This window comes from Echeneis naucrates, chromosome 12, assembly GCF_900963305.1.
Source record: "Echeneis naucrates chromosome 12, fEcheNa1.1, whole genome shotgun sequence".
Lineage (NCBI taxonomy): Eukaryota > Metazoa > Chordata > Actinopteri > Carangiformes > Echeneidae > Echeneis > Echeneis naucrates.
Window position 1 is genome coordinate 18,133,035 of NC_042522.1, and position 15,553 is coordinate 18,148,587.

The 15,553-nt window shown below is 42.0% G+C and overlaps 1 protein-coding gene across 3 annotated transcripts in view; it reads right to left on the minus strand.

Moving 5' to 3' along the window:
• LOC115052402 (zinc finger SWIM domain-containing protein 6-like) overlaps positions 1 to 13,905 on the minus strand; it is a 38,330-nt gene extending 24,425 nt beyond the window's left edge. For all 3 annotated transcript variants that reach the window (XM_029516481.1, XM_029516480.1, XM_029516479.1), the window contains exon 1: positions 13,352 to 13,905. In XM_029516481.1, the coding sequence (XP_029372341.1) occupies positions 13,352 to 13,823 (472 nt within the window). In that variant the 5' untranslated portion in view covers positions 13,824 to 13,905. The remainder of the gene's footprint in view (positions 1 to 13,351) is intronic.
• Positions 13,906 to 15,553: the final 1,648 nt, after the last annotated feature.

The window sequence follows — 15,553 nt, forward strand, 5'->3', positions numbered from 1 at the left end:
ACAGCAAAGATGATGAATTGATGAATTCATGGCACGAAAGTTCGGATCTAAATAAAAAAAGGAAACAGACATGAAGGTAAGGTCAGTCCTCTGAATTATTTACATCTCATCTTTGATCACATTGGCTAAGTTGTTGACCAAAGTGACAGAGAAGGCGAACACAGAAAGGAAAAAACTTTGTGGGAACAGGCAGCCCATCAGTAAAGGAGGCCAACGAGAGGCCGATGGGAGAAGCTCTCTGTGGGAACAACTGTGTTGGGAAGCGTCAAGTCTCCAAGTTAACTCGAAGTAACCTGAATGTTTCTTCAGCTCCTGAGGGAGTGTGGTGGTGCAACTCCAGCTGTTTTCTGCATTTTGTTTTCTTTCTTCTTTAATGTCACCATTTTCCTCCTCTGAATCACCATCTCCTGAGATTACAGCCTGTACTCTGCCACAGTCTCACTTTTAACACACTCAGTACTGCAGATCGGGCTCATCTTTGCCTCAACAGGTCTGAGTCAACACGTGTGTCAAGGAAGGAAGTGCTTAGATCTTCGAAGAGGCAACGACACAATGGAGAAATAGTGAAAAAAAAAATTCCAATTAGAAAAGAATCTACGGAAGGATTATGATTATATTAACCCGTGAGCATCTTTACTGACAATTACATTTATTTTTCTTTAACTACCTCAGAACAGAGGCAAAGGAAGAAGTACTCAAATTCAGAAACAAGACCACAGCCTGGAAGTTACACAAGTCCCCATATAAAACTTTTTAAAAAGTACAAAAATACACCTAAAGAATATACCTATAGTGTATTTTAGTTTTCATAAGTAATCTGCACTACAAAGCAAAGTTAAGTAAATAGACATTGTAAATAAAATAAAGATGCCCATTACAGCGGCAATGATTGCGCATTTTCATCATCAATTACACCTCTTTAACGTAACGGGTTTGTTAACTTAAGAAAATGTGTTGCAGATGTTGAGCTTTAGTGCCAACCGCACCATGAGTGTCGTTACACATCAAGCACAAAATGAAAACCAGCTAAATCCAATCTGCTCTTGTGCATCTGTCAAAACACACACACACACACACACCTGCTGTAGACCATAGTGTAGGCCAACAACCGCTTCTTTTCTTGAGCACCAACGTGACCCCTCACTTCTGACCAACAGATGCTTCCATGAGGCCACAAACAGCCTGAAAACACCAGTATGTGTTTGTGTGTGTGAGTGTGTGAGAGCACGTGGTAAAATATAGCAGGAAATTCAAATTACATCTAAAAATTATCACACATGGTTAAACAGTTGTGAATGCAGCAATGTGTATTCACTTTTGGTTTGCATTTCAGAAAGAAAAGAAAGAAAGAAAAAGAAAGAAAAAAATAAACAACTGTAGCTTGGTAATACAAAGAGACAAATCCTCACATGACAACAAAAAACAAAAACAAAAACCCTTCACAGAAGTTACAATATTGAAAAAAAACAAAAAAACATACGATGGAGCCAACCATTTCCAGTAAGTGTATTTTCATATCTCACCGTTGACATGTTACTTTTGCATACACATAAATATAAGAGAGAACCAAAAGGGTACACTTCCTTAATTGGTGCAGTAGATAAAAACTGACTGAATCATTTTGATCCAGTTCCTGGCTCAGAGGTTTAGTAAACCAGGTGTTTGTTCTTAGGCTAAAATGATCTTTATTTCTATAAAGTTAAATCAAATACAACTCATGATTACGTCCACCGTGAAATGTCTGTCCATTAGAATTTAATAAATCCAGCAGTGAGGCTGTAATTGTCGTTTTGTTTCAGTTGACCATCATGTAAGAGCAGAGAAAATCAGCAAATCCTCCAAATATCACAGGCTGAAATCACAAAATATTTGGCGTATTCCTGCGAGAAGTAATTCAAAGATTAATTGAAAACTAATTTTCGTGACATTTGTTTTTCTAGCAGTCCAACTCTAACTCTAGTGCTCCTACTTTGAACTGAGGGATATGTGAATGTTTTATGATTGCTCTTAATGTAAAATGTTAATCATAACCAATATTTCTCCATAATCACTCGAAGAAAATGAACCTGTCCATCACTGCCAGCTATTGTCACTTTAAAAATGATGCAAATACAGTGAAATATGCTTTTACTGTTTCACTAACAGTTAAGAAACAAAATATATAATGCACTATAATAAATATAGAAATGTACTATAATGTAAGACAAAATTAATTTGAACCATCTGCTGTCAAAGTAAAGAGTACAATATTTTGAGCAGCTGATCTAATTCAGGACATGAAATTGCAATATTTCAGTAAATCTAGTTAGCTGCTTCCCAGCACTGTTATTCACCACTAAAATGGGAAAGGAGGATTCATATCTGTACAACTTTTCACTGTGTTTTTTGAAACACTCAGTCATTGCGACAAAGGACAGAAACTGGAGGTGGTGTGACGAGTCACATCACAGCTGAACAGGAAAGCACCTCCAGCTGGTAAGTGAGATGCAGTGAGGAAAAGAGCCGGTTGGTACGGGACAGGAACAGACAAGAACCTGAAATAACTGCGTTGCCCCAACAAAGGCTGAGCAGGTCAATGAGAGGAGGAGGAGATTCGTCGTCACTCCAGTCAGAGCTGCTGTTCAAGAGCAATTACTTTCCCCAGAAATGTTGAGCAAGCTGCATTGTCTGTTTGGCCAAAACAGAATGTAGGCTCGGGTGTGTAAATCTGGTTTGATGCTCTGCCATGATAAGGTGTGACCTACATCCTGTTTTAACAGAGAGGGGCTCCTCCTCCTTCGTGACACTGTAGGAAAGTATTCTTTCCCCTTCGAGGGCATAACGTTCTGACGTTACACTGACAGTTAAACGGCTGCTCTCGGTCATACAGACACAAAGACATGCCCTGGATATGTTGTTGGATTAGTCGGCAGACAGACAGATAAAAACATAGATACAGGATGTGCACACGCTGGTTCAGCTTCAGTCATTTTATCTGGAGCTTGATCACAGCAACTGGCCCCTCATATCCAAACATCTTATTCTCAATCACCGTGACTAAGCCACAACTGCAGCTGCTACGATCAGTTGATTAATCAGTTTGTCAACTGAAAGAAATTTTCAGTTTATCATTTAAAAACAACCTCCTGGGCTTTAGGATTATATGACCTTCATTTTAAACTGGTTTATAGACTCGATATTTAGAAGATGAATCCTGAATAAAAGTGAGCATTCGCAGCTTTAATTTAGAGTTTAGCATGTGACATTTAAAAAACAAACAAGGACTCATGAAATGAGATTTACTGCTTTACATTAAAAATCTGTGCTTTCCACCCTTTTGTCTCTTTGCAGTGGCAACAAAGACCCTCTAAAATGGAGAGGGATGAGGAGATTACACTGCATTGCATCAGTACTTTCAAGCTAATAACTGTAGATATAATAATGTACAAGATAATACAGAATGAGTAGCGGGGCTGGAGAGATCCTCAGCATTTTCTGCTCGCCTCATTTTAAGTTGGCTGCACTTGCTGCTTTAAAACTACATTAAAGTCCAGTCAATACAGTTCTCAAGTGCCTCCCGTACTGACATTACTCATCTTCAACCGATGAAAACAATGACTCAACCCGTAGGCGCATGCCAGGCATACCCCACATGTGCGGAAACAGACCGCATGAGTTTGCAGGGCTTGTGAGAGCTTGTGTCATCTCTGGGGTGTGTGTGTGTGTGTGTGTGTGTCTGTGTGTGTGTGCGCGTGTTTTACACAGCAACTGGAAACCAAGAGCTGAGCAGAATCATTCCTCATTGAGTCACCTGCAGATCATTATCTTGATTTAAAGATGCACTCCTCTGATTAAAAAAAAATGGCAGTTTATTTGTCAGGGAGAGTTTGAGTCAGCATGAAAGTCTCGGTGAGTAGAAAGGTCCAGCAGAGAGGTTGACCTCGGGTGAAGATTTGTACAAGCAGCGATACATGAACTATGACTCTGGCTGATAATCAGCAGATTAAAAAACCGGCTGCTCTTGCCGTTACACAAAGCCACCATTCTGCTGCATTATGACACTCGTATTTTGTGTTTGTTGTGTCTTTCAAGGACTAAATGGAGGGGGTGGCCCTTTTCTAATCCCAAGGATGAACACGTCTATAAATAATCCTGTGAATGGTGAACATATGGATTGATATTCAGTTGACTGAAGTGAAAAATGTTGATATTTCTTAGTCTTGCTTGACAAATAACACAGAATGTTCAATTCAAATAATCACTGATTAATTATATGCGTCATCCTTACTGATGATAAGTGGCGAGATCATTGCATCATTTGAGACATTTTGGTGAGAGGGTTTTGCAATGGTTTCCTGGGAGTCTGAAGACACTGGTTACATGATCAGAATATTTCTTAAAACCCAGTTCTACTCATGTAAACGTCAACACCCTAACGTCAGACAGTCGCCCGAAAGCACCAGCAAAGTCTATGAGTCAGCGAGAAATGCTGGAGGTTGGACTACAGCGACAGTTGGACCAGGAGAACAAGATCATTTGCTTGTTGTTACAGATACAGATGACAGCACAAAGGTGGAGCATGCAAAGAGGCAGAATAATAAACCGAAACCAGCCGGGAGATCCCTGCGTGAAGGGCTAAAGTGGGAGGCAGGAAGTGGTTGGTTATAGGTCCTGTGACAACACTGATGAGGGAAATCTGCATGTGTTGGCTCGCCGTCGGTGTGTTTACATTACATGCCATACAGTCTGGGTGCTTTGTGAATTTGGCTAAGCAAACACTGATGAGTTCTCTTCCTGGACCAAAAGAACAGCCAGGCGTGTAGATACCGAGGGCAGATGGCAGAGGCCTTATCTGGCAGAACAGGTTCACATGCAGGACAGAAACGTGCCGCATTCAAAGTGTAAATCGAGCATAAATTCTCCAGGCTCCTGTGGGGGAGCTCACTGACATTTGAGGACACCACGGTGACTGAGATGTTTTTTCCCCACTTTTCTACAAGCTTGCTTAAAAAAATGATGTGCTGTTAGTTATCCATATGCTGCCGTCACACTGGAGTACCAATATTTTGCAATTTGTTATATTCTGAAAACTCCCATATTTTGACTGACTAATACAGAAGTGATTTTTGTCTCTTTGGCTTCCAGACCCCACGTACTGTAACGCAGATTTCCTCAATTGCTGTAATGCAAGTATTGTTGTTGTCTGAGGAAAAAAGTGGTGAAGACCATCAGTCTTCATTAGACGTGCTCTGGCTTAGAGCTGGAAGGTAACAGCCTCTGATGGATGACGCCTTTAAGTTCCCATTACAAGATAAAGCATTGCTCATGAGCAGCTTCCGATTAAGGTGCCTTTGTGAAGCTGTCTGTTCCAGCAAGACAAAAAAAAAAAAAAAAACTGCACTAGTCCACTCTTTAGCAAACGCTTCTATTTTCATTTCCTGTCTGTGTGACCACAGCCTCTTTTTCATGGGAAAAATAAAAACTAAAAAAGGAGAACAGGATATTTGAAGATGATCAGCGGAGGAAAGCCATAGAGCAGCGTTAACAAAACGCTTGCAACACTTCGCCTATTAACTAAAGTGCTGTGTTTGCAGAGTAGCAGAGGTCCGTGGAGCGCTCCTCTTCAGAGACCCCCGTCCCCAGGAGGTGAGGACAGCGGCAGGCTTTGACTTGCTGAAACAGCGCCGGCTTCAATAACCTCGACTGCTTCTGCAGAGCAGTGAGAGATGTGTAGAAACGTGACGCTAGAGCTGAAGGCGATTCGTCAATTAATCAATTAGCCATTAAGAACGTAGCTTTTTTTTTTTTTTACGGATCAATAATTTAAGTCATATTTCAAGCAGAAAATGCAAAACACTCCCCAACTCCAGTTTTTCTTTATCTTGCAATATAATAAACCTGAAGACAGCGCTAACTAACAGTCATTTGCATTGTCAATTAATCTACCACTTGTGTTTTTATCTTATCTACAAAACAAGCCTAATGTCGCCTCATAGTGACGGGTGCAACTCTTTTTCTGTGAAGGAAAACCAGCTGAGGAGTAAATGTTTCGCACTTAGGGTTGATAACCAATATTACAATTTTTATTACTTGCCTTTAAGGACGCTGTGATAGACATTTTAATTATTTTGTTACACTTTATGGGACCAATTATCTTGATTTTTGCTCCTTCCCTTTCTTTTAATCAAGTCTCTTGCTCGTCCTCTATCTTTATGAAAGGACAGCAGAAATGTAGAAATTCGATAATGAGTATCATTATTAATTGCGGCCCTGGGTGTTTCAACAGCAGTTGTTCATACTATCAGCGACGTTCTGAGGACAGGATATGGTGGACAAGCTTTGAGCCAATGAGAATTAATCGGGATTTATCAAGTCGATTAAAGGTGGGTGGAGGGAAACTATATCTCCCCTCCTCCATTCGCCTCTCTGCTCTGCCGCCTTTCCTTTTCCCTCCAGTTGAAGGTTAATGATGAAGGGACACGGCAGAGGAATACAGATCAGGGAGACGTGGATGGATGTGGAAAGGGTGCTAAAGCATCTGCGAGTAGCTGCGTTCAGACAATGAGAGCAAGTTTTAACTACGATCTTATGGAGAACTTTAAAGGATAAAGTCAGACAGGTTCAAGGATTTTGTGATTGACAACAAAACCAACAAGCACTGTGTGTGTTTCAAACTCTTATTCCTCTAAACAAAATAGTTTTTTAATACAAATGTAAGAAATACACTATCATTTGAGACAAATTTATTAATTGAATATTTGGCTTTTTTTCCTCTAAAAACTATGGAACTGATCAATTATCATATTGCGGAATAAATCAACTATTATTGGTCTCTATAGGTACCAAGTATCACCAAATGTGGTTTAATCCGCCACTGGAAATAGTCCCCAACAAATGCACCGCTTTCTCGTGTTTCAGCAAGATGTGCTGAGCTTATTTTCTTAACTGTACATCTACAGTGGGAGCCAATGACCTCGCCGTGACAGTTACAGACTAAGTAGATCAGAGAAGTAAAAATATCTGGTTTTGTTTGCTTTTTTTCTTTGTGGTCTTTGGTGGCAGTTTCCACAAAGAGACAAATGTAGGTCAAACTTAGCCTTGTCATTTAAAAGAACGACTCTCCCCTCAAAAATCAAAGCATTACAAACAGCAGAACGCGTGGAAGCAGAAATTAAAAAACAAATTTCTCTTGGTATCTGACACTGACCTGGAAAATACCAAGGCAGAACTCCAAGATTTCAACCTCCAACAACAGCAGAGAAACTTCAACTGACTCAGCCGTCAAACATTAACACTTTCTCCCTCTGTCACAATCAGCGTGGCCCTTTCTAAAAATCCTCTACGAGCACGATCAATGTATTGTAAAAAGAAATACTTAAACATGTTTTGGTTTTCATGTGGGCTTTCGTTTCGAAGCATGCACCCAATGTTACGCCAATAAAAATTGATCTTCCGGAGCAGAGGCATATTGAGGTGCTAGGCATGCACCGTTAATGCTGATCAACAAACCGAGAAGCCTGAGCAAGACGTATGTGTGTACACGCCGGCTCCCTCAGCATATTTATACGCACCGATTCATCGATTCTTCATAAAATTGCAGATGAGAGCACAAGCCGGCAGTGATGGGCGTACACGAGGCGCCCGAGGCGGCGTGTAGGCATCAGAGTGTGTGAGAGGGGGTGAATTAATGCTTTGATATGCCAGTTTAATTCAATGTAATATGCTGACTTTAAACGTTAAGAGCATAAATATTTACAGTGACACAACATCAGAGAATTGGTATATACTCCCCAAATGGAAGTTTTTAATCAGTGTTTGTTTCTCAAAGAACTGACATCATTCATCTCAGCAATTAATCAGCTGATTACAGTCTGATTAATCATTTGGCCTCTAAAGTGTAAGAAAAGGGTCCTAGGTTTCTTTTTTTTATTATTCCAAATGTCTTCATGTTGCTTGTTTTGGCTTGTTAGATATATCTAAAATACCTTTTGCCTCACACTTCTGTAGATTCTGAGGGATTATTACCTTTAACATCTTATTTTTAGATTGTTAATATGGTGTATGGCACCACTGTAAATCAGGAGAAATTAATGAAGCAGAGAGTTAACGCTCGTCATAGGACACTTCACCTCATAAGATGATCAGCAGGCTGGAACGTCCTCTACAGCACAGAAGTGATAAAGTTTTGACTGGACTCTGGTTGGTCTCATTTCAGTGATGACTGAGGTCCACCGCAGGAATCTGGAGAGATTTCACTGCGTGGTGACACAATGCCATGTCCCCGACCCAAATTAACATCTCACGTCAGAAGGAGACCGATGAAATGTGAGGAAAACTGCAGATACATACAAGATCCACTCCCTATCAGCCCTCCGTCTGTGGAGCAACAGGCGGGTGACAGACTTGAGGAAAGAGTCTCAAATTCTGCACTAAAGTGAACAGAATTACAGCGACGCTGACATCAGCTCAGTTACAATTATTATAGGCGCCGCAAAGCTTCAATTAATACACACACAAATAGAACGATTATGTTTTAGCTATTCCAGAAATGGAGAATTATTACATATTTCCATATGTACATATACATATTTTTTAACTATTATAGAGAGCCAAACAATAATGGATGAATCTACAATGAAGCTGATAACAAAAATAATCCTTAATTACAGCAAACACCACTCATTAATATCTATCAGTGACCTTTGACCTCATGCAACCGGTGAAAGCTCATCAAAAAAAAAAGAAGGATCAGGTGAGAAGGGCCTCTGAAGTGGTTGAAGGTGTGAATTTGACCCTGTGCAGAACATAAATAGTTTAAATGTGACCTAATAACGGGGTTGGGCAGGTGACAAACACATTACAGCATATGTTTTCCCACCATATATAGAAACCAGCGGAACACGATGGCGTAGGCTAGTTTCCAGCTATGATTTTTTTCCCTGTCTGTTTTGAGGTTGTTTTGACTGAGCGAGCACGGCTTCTCCCGCTGGAATAACCACACAGAGCGTACACGTAAACACCGCAGCCTATATTTCAACAAGTCACTGAAGCCTATACTTCAGCTCAAACCTATACATCAATGTCCCCAATCGCTGATGTGTACGAACAGAGGCGGGCTCTTCACCGTCCATGGCGTGTTTAAAATGAAACCGCCAGTGAGGCAGGGGTCATCGAGGCCGCAGTTAAAGTAACACTTAAGAAATGTGAAGACGAAACTATGATTGTGTCAAACAGGAAGTGTTTCTAGCCACCCTGGAAAGACAATGCCATTATTCATGTTCCCCAGAGGATGAACCTTTACATAGTGATCAACTGACCCTTCCTCATGTTCACTGGGTTCACTTGTGCCATTGAATCAACAACAAACGTTTAAAGATTGCAATAAAATGTGTGATCTCCGGCAGTTGAGTGTAAAATGTAAAATCCTTGTGGCATCATCATCACCATCTCTTTAACAACCTCACAATGGGATGCATGTGTGATTAAATTACTAATTAAAGATCATGCAAAAAAGTTCAGTTCTTGTTCTGAGTAAAAATATCAAACCTTGAAATCTTCTTGGTTTTGAGGATTAACTATCTAGCTGCAAAATTACTCCTTGATAACAATGGGAAACTCTCTTTAGGAAACAAACATCCAACCTACAAAACAACCAGCTGTAAATGAAATGTAAATGATAAGAATGCTGCTGTTTGTCCTATCTTTGCTGTTTTGTTTCAACTCTCCCGTTTGTCCAAATATCTGAAGTGATTACAGAAATCTGAAACACTCGTTATCACCTGAAGCTAAAACAGTCATCAACATATGAGGGCTTATCATCCAAAGACAGTTTTAGCCTGAGGCTTTATGCTCAACTGCTAATTTACAAAAGGTAATGATGACAGTGGGCTTATTTCAGGGACCTTTTCACAGCTAGACATTTTCTTAAAACTGCGTGATGAACTACAAAATGCTTTTTTCAGCACCCTGTAGATACATTCCTTGTTAATGCCATTGTTTTGTTTTTATTTGCCCTTTCACCGGTTACCATCTCTGCACACAGGATGTATTTGTGCTTTCTGACCCCAGTACAGGTTAGTTGAAAGCTGCAAAACTCAGTGCGCACCAGAAAGGCTGGTCTTCTTCCTCTGTGGGTTTAAAGCAATCGGGGAGGATGTTGAAATCGTTTCACAGAGGTGTTGTCAAAATGTATTTTGTGGGGTGGAGATCAGGTTTGTCTTGGATGCTATAAAACACCTCCCTTTTCATTACTGTTACATTCTCACTTTGACCTCTAGTATCATATCAGTCTTCACCTCACGTTGAATCCAAGAATATTTTCACTCCATCAGCTTTTAAAAATCAGCAAATTCTTATTTCACTTTATGTATTAATCAGTAAAAGTCTTTAATTTTTATGGGGAAGGGCCTTGACTGTGACTTCCTTACTTTCAATTAGAAGCTCAATTGATTTTTTAAAGCCAATTAAACCTCTGATGACAACCATAGCAACAATTAATGACCAGTTATGAAGGAATGATTACTGTTTTAGCACTGCGGCAATCGTTAAAACTGCAAAACCTGCATTTGCATTTTTTAATCTTTGATTTTGGAGTTAACGCACGTTAATAAGTAGGCCCAACCTTTGTTGGCACTGCGACTAATTCATCTTTTCATTATTGATAGTAATGGTGATTATTTTGCGTGATTTACTTATAAACACCTTGGACTAGAAAACAGAAAATAGTGTAAAATATTCATCAGCACCTCCTTGAACTGAAGGCAATGTCTTCATATCCAAAACTACTATGTAAGACAAAGAAAAGAAGAAATATAACATGGAACAAACTGGAAAGAACCAAAGATGTTTGCTATAAAAAGTGACTAAAAGCTGATCAGTCAACTAATTGCAGCAACTCCAGACACCTTTTTTTATTGTTTGGTATTATATTGCCTGCCGTGAGCGTATTTGGGGCAGAAGCACTCTTCAGTTATTTCTTTGGCGTCCATGGAGAAGCTTTGTCCAGCTCGCAGTTCAATATCACCACCACAAACTACGATATTGGCTTCAACCAGGAAAATAAAGAAGCCCTCGAGTCTAAACTGGAGAAGCCAAAGTATTTTCTGTTGTAAGGGGGAAAAAATGGCTTCCTTTATCTTTGCACTGATTAACAGTAAGGGTTTGTTGTTGAGGCTCCACACAGCAAATGTATGCCAATTCATTTCCTGCAGGTCTGCTGTGAGAAAACCTCCCTGCTCTGGTACAGCCCACACGTGGGGAGATTACATCTTTTATTTATCACTTCTTGGCTCTATTTTTCCAGCAAATTCCAGGCTGGGGTGCAATCAGCCAAGAAATGTGTGTGTGTGTGTGTGTGTGTGTGTGTGTGTGTGTGTAAAAGTGAGTGCGCTACTGTTATTCCTCTTTGTAAGCATGCATATCAAGAGCCAGTCCCCCCCTCGCCCACTCTGTGGAATAACAACCCAGATTCAGTTTCTTCCCTATAGAAACATTTCCAAATATGTGGGAATATGTAGGCCTCTTGCTTTGGCAGGACAGAGGTTGGTGTGTTGGGAGTGTGTACTCCCTGTGGCCCTACAGTGACTACACAAAGCCCATATAAACCTCCTGCATTTACAAGTGATATGGGGGGGGGGGGGGATTCATGCAGAAACTCAAGCGTTCAGATTGCATTACAATTCAAATTAACCACGCAGAGTAATGGGATTACAGTCCTCTCCGGGAAGGTGTCCCGAGGCTGCTGAACTCACAGGTGACAGACTGCAACACAAACAAAGACTCCCAGCTGACCACGCAATGATAAGGGCTGTAAACCGAGGACTGTCTTCATTAAAGTGAGCTATCTCTCCAATTCAGCACCAAGTATGTTCTTCGTCTTCTTTTTTTTTTTTTTCATTATTGATACACACAAACAAACCAAACACCTCCCCCCTCCAAAAAAAAGAACCCTGAACCAGACTTTGTGTGAATCGTGGCCCTTTTAAAAGAATCGTTGTGGCTCAATACGCTTCCTCCTTCCAAATCTCTTCTACTTAACAAGGGAGTGAAAAGCTGCTTTTGTTTGCCTTCCTTTTTGGAGGCAACAGGAAGCTTGAAAGACACAAATGAACATGAAAATAGGAACAAAGTGCCAAGCTCACAATAGGAATGCTGGGTATTTGATATGTGTGCTGGGTGATTAAAATCTCAAAGAGGGCAGTGCTTAAACAGCACAGGAAAAAAAAGATAGCAGTGCTGGATGGAAAACGCAGCGAAATGTCACAAAACCTAAATGGTGCAGGGTCCCCATGTCGTCGGTGAAGAAAAGTTGTCATGCACAAGCAGCTGACAAGTTAGCGCACAGGTGTCTGTTCCTGTTTCCTTTACGGTGGGTTAGAAACCAGACGATGGTCTGTTGTCATGTTTGCCCTCAAAAAAAAAAAAAAAGATCTGCTTCTCTGGGTTTTTTCTCTCCACAAATAACACACTGTCGCTCCACTGGATCTAAATATACGACATCTATAATGTGAGACAGCGTGTTTGTCCACCCTCCCACTTTGGCAGATCACATATATTAGACTCCTCTTGCACAAGAGAGGATGTATTTGCTGATCTCACACACAATTATTACTCATCAGCATCTCCACTGTGCCACATAGAACAGCTCATTCAGATGTAATGTATGTCAGTTAGACCCAACCCAACGCTGAGCACTTCCCTTATTACTCAACAGTTCGAGGCAATGGTCTTTAAAATTATAATTTTTTTTTAAAAGGTGCTCATCTGTTTTTGGCTTCTTGTGGTTTGGACTAAAATTGTCATACTGACTGATAAAAGACTGGTTTCATTCTCGTTTTAAAGTCGTAGGAGCTCAACCGGTCACAGTATTAAGGTGAATTCTGGTCTTATAGCAGACTCACTTGGCTCCCAAAACATGTTTTGGACTTCAATGTCACAATGACATAGTTTGATTTCACACAATTTTCCTTCTAAACCATCAGCAGGCTGTAGTTTTTGTTTGTTTGGGGGTCTTTTTTTTGAGGTGGGGTATCTGTCTTTATTCCAGTAAGGTTACTGAATGGAGTCTGGGGGGGGGGGGATTTCTGTTTTGTCAAATCGCAATCAGTAGATTTTGGAGGCTTTGTAGTTACCCCTGCATTTCACATTCAAACTGCCCCTGAGCAAAAAAAACAGGATTTAAATGCCCCAGCCACACATTCCCATTCATGCAGCCAGCAGATTTAAAGCCCCATTGTAGCTGCTGTGTGTGTGTGTCGCCTGAACGCATCACCCTTTGTTGTCAAAGCCTGTCACGTTGATCTTTCTATTTTATTCCGTTTGTTTTCGACCCGTTTCGGATGTTTGTGCTCCGGGTCCCGCCGACATCACTCACCGACTTGCAGCACGTTGTCCACGCAGCCGCTCTCCAGGAGACCGATGCCTCGTCGGAACGGCAGCCGCGTGTCGTCGCCGCTGTCCGGGCTACTCCCGATCTCCTCCCCGCCGCCGCCGCCGCCGGTTCCGCTGGCGTTGAACGACGAGTACATACAGATCTCCCGTTCGCTCCTCGGGAAGGACCAGTACACGATCCGCCTCTGAACGGGCTCCGGGATCCGCTCGAAGCGCTCCTCCACCCGCTGAAACGGCCACTTCTCGGCCACTTTCCTGGCCGCGATGTCCAGCAGGGACTCCGGGCTGTGGGCTCCGCTCGCCCCGCCGCCCTGCGCCGACGTCGAGCAGCCGCCGCCGCCGTTCCCTCCGCCGCACGGAGCCCACACGGCCCGCTGGCCTTGCCTACACGCTGCGTTGTATCCCGGTCGACAGCAGAGCCGCTTGGCCGGGGGCTGCTGTACGCGCTCCGCCATGATAGCTCCCTCCGCTTCAACGGCGACGGAGGAAGTGCACGCGGCATATGAACGGGACGGCCGCCGCGAGACGGTTACTCACGGCGCGGTCGTCGGCCGAGTTATGACCGAATCTTCCTTATATGGACATGAGGGGGCGGGGCTTCCGCGAGCTTGTCAAACCCCTTTGTTGACAAATGAAGAAGAGGAGGAGGGAGGGGGAGGGGGATAGGGGCGGGGCTTGTCCGGTTTAGCTGCGCGAGGGCGGAATTCCCGCACGGCTTGTTTTTTTTTTTTTTTTTTTTTTTTTTTTTTGAGCCACAGCTGACATCCGGGTATTTTCTTTTTTTTTTATAATAATATTATATAGGATAAAAATAAAAAAAAACTTCTTTTATCCCAGTTTCACGTTTTCAAACACCCCGCCCCCCTTCCCCCACCGTGGGCGGTGATTGGCCGTGGCAAAACCGAGCCTCGTGGTTTTTTTGGGGGAGGGAGGGGGAGGGGCGGCCGTGTGACGTTCGAGGTCCGCAGGAATGTGCCGGTTTCCAAGAAAACGGCTCATTGTGAGGAATGATAAAAGAAGCTCTATGTGCTTTAATATATGTGCGCGGAAAAAAGGTCGAAAATGGGAGCCATTACTCAAAGAGTTGGTCCAAATTATAAAGTATAACACAAGGGGAATAATGCCAGTACACAGAGGGGCAAGGTTAATAACTGCTGTGGGGTAAATTTGTTAGAAAGGGACCCCAAATTACCCCCATGAAGCAATTAATGCCCCGCCACCCCTGTTGCTGAAACACCATCTGTCATAGTTTAGTTTTGTTAAATGATGAAGCAATCCTCAAATTGATGCCAGACATTGTTATTGTTGGAGTTATTTTATTTAGTCTTTTGCTGTTTTTGTTGTTGTTGTTTTTTTTTTGTGGCAGACTAATTAATTATTGGGCTCATTGTGCCAGAGCTCATGTGGGAGGGTTGTCCAGATGAATGGGTTTAAGACACACGTTGAATGTAAGATTTGCACTTTAGCTCGGCAGTGGTCAGCGCTGTTGCCCCAAAACAAGAAGGTTGTGGGTTTGGTTCGGTTTCAGGTGGCACTTTACTTTTGTATTGCCTTATTTCCTTTGGCCACTAACAGCTAAGCTTAGTCTCACATGTAGCAGGTACATAAAATAACCCAACAGTATGATGATATATTTAAATAGTCCATTCCTCAGTACAACTTTTACTGTAGATAAAGTGAATGTATTTTTACATTGTGCTGCTGCTACTTTTACTTTATTAAATGGTTTGGGCATTGGGTGTTGAATCCGTGGGGTCTTTCACATAACATGCAGCAAGTTGAATCAGTGTTAATGTAAGAAATATTGATTACGGGAGCTTTAAGAAAAGAGGAGCTAATCTGGTCTCCCTTGTATTTCATAACCTGAGGGGAAAAGTAATAGCTGGAAGTAAAATGCAGCAGCCTGTGGTGTTTTGTTTGGACAGTGAATGTGCTGAGTCTGTTGGTCCTGTGCAATTAGAGGAGTCATTAAGGGGACCCTGAATGATTCAGAGGGGCCCAGAGCTGGACGGTGACCTGAGACTTGGCTGCACATTTACTGTGTCAAAGCTGCTGTTAAGCTGTTCTTGGGAGTCCCCAAACTTCTATCCTCACCGCCGAGGTTTGGAGGCTGTCCTCTCACGAGAAAGTGACGCATCAGTTGTTTCATTAAATCCCCCAAAAACAACATATGTTGACGTTCAAG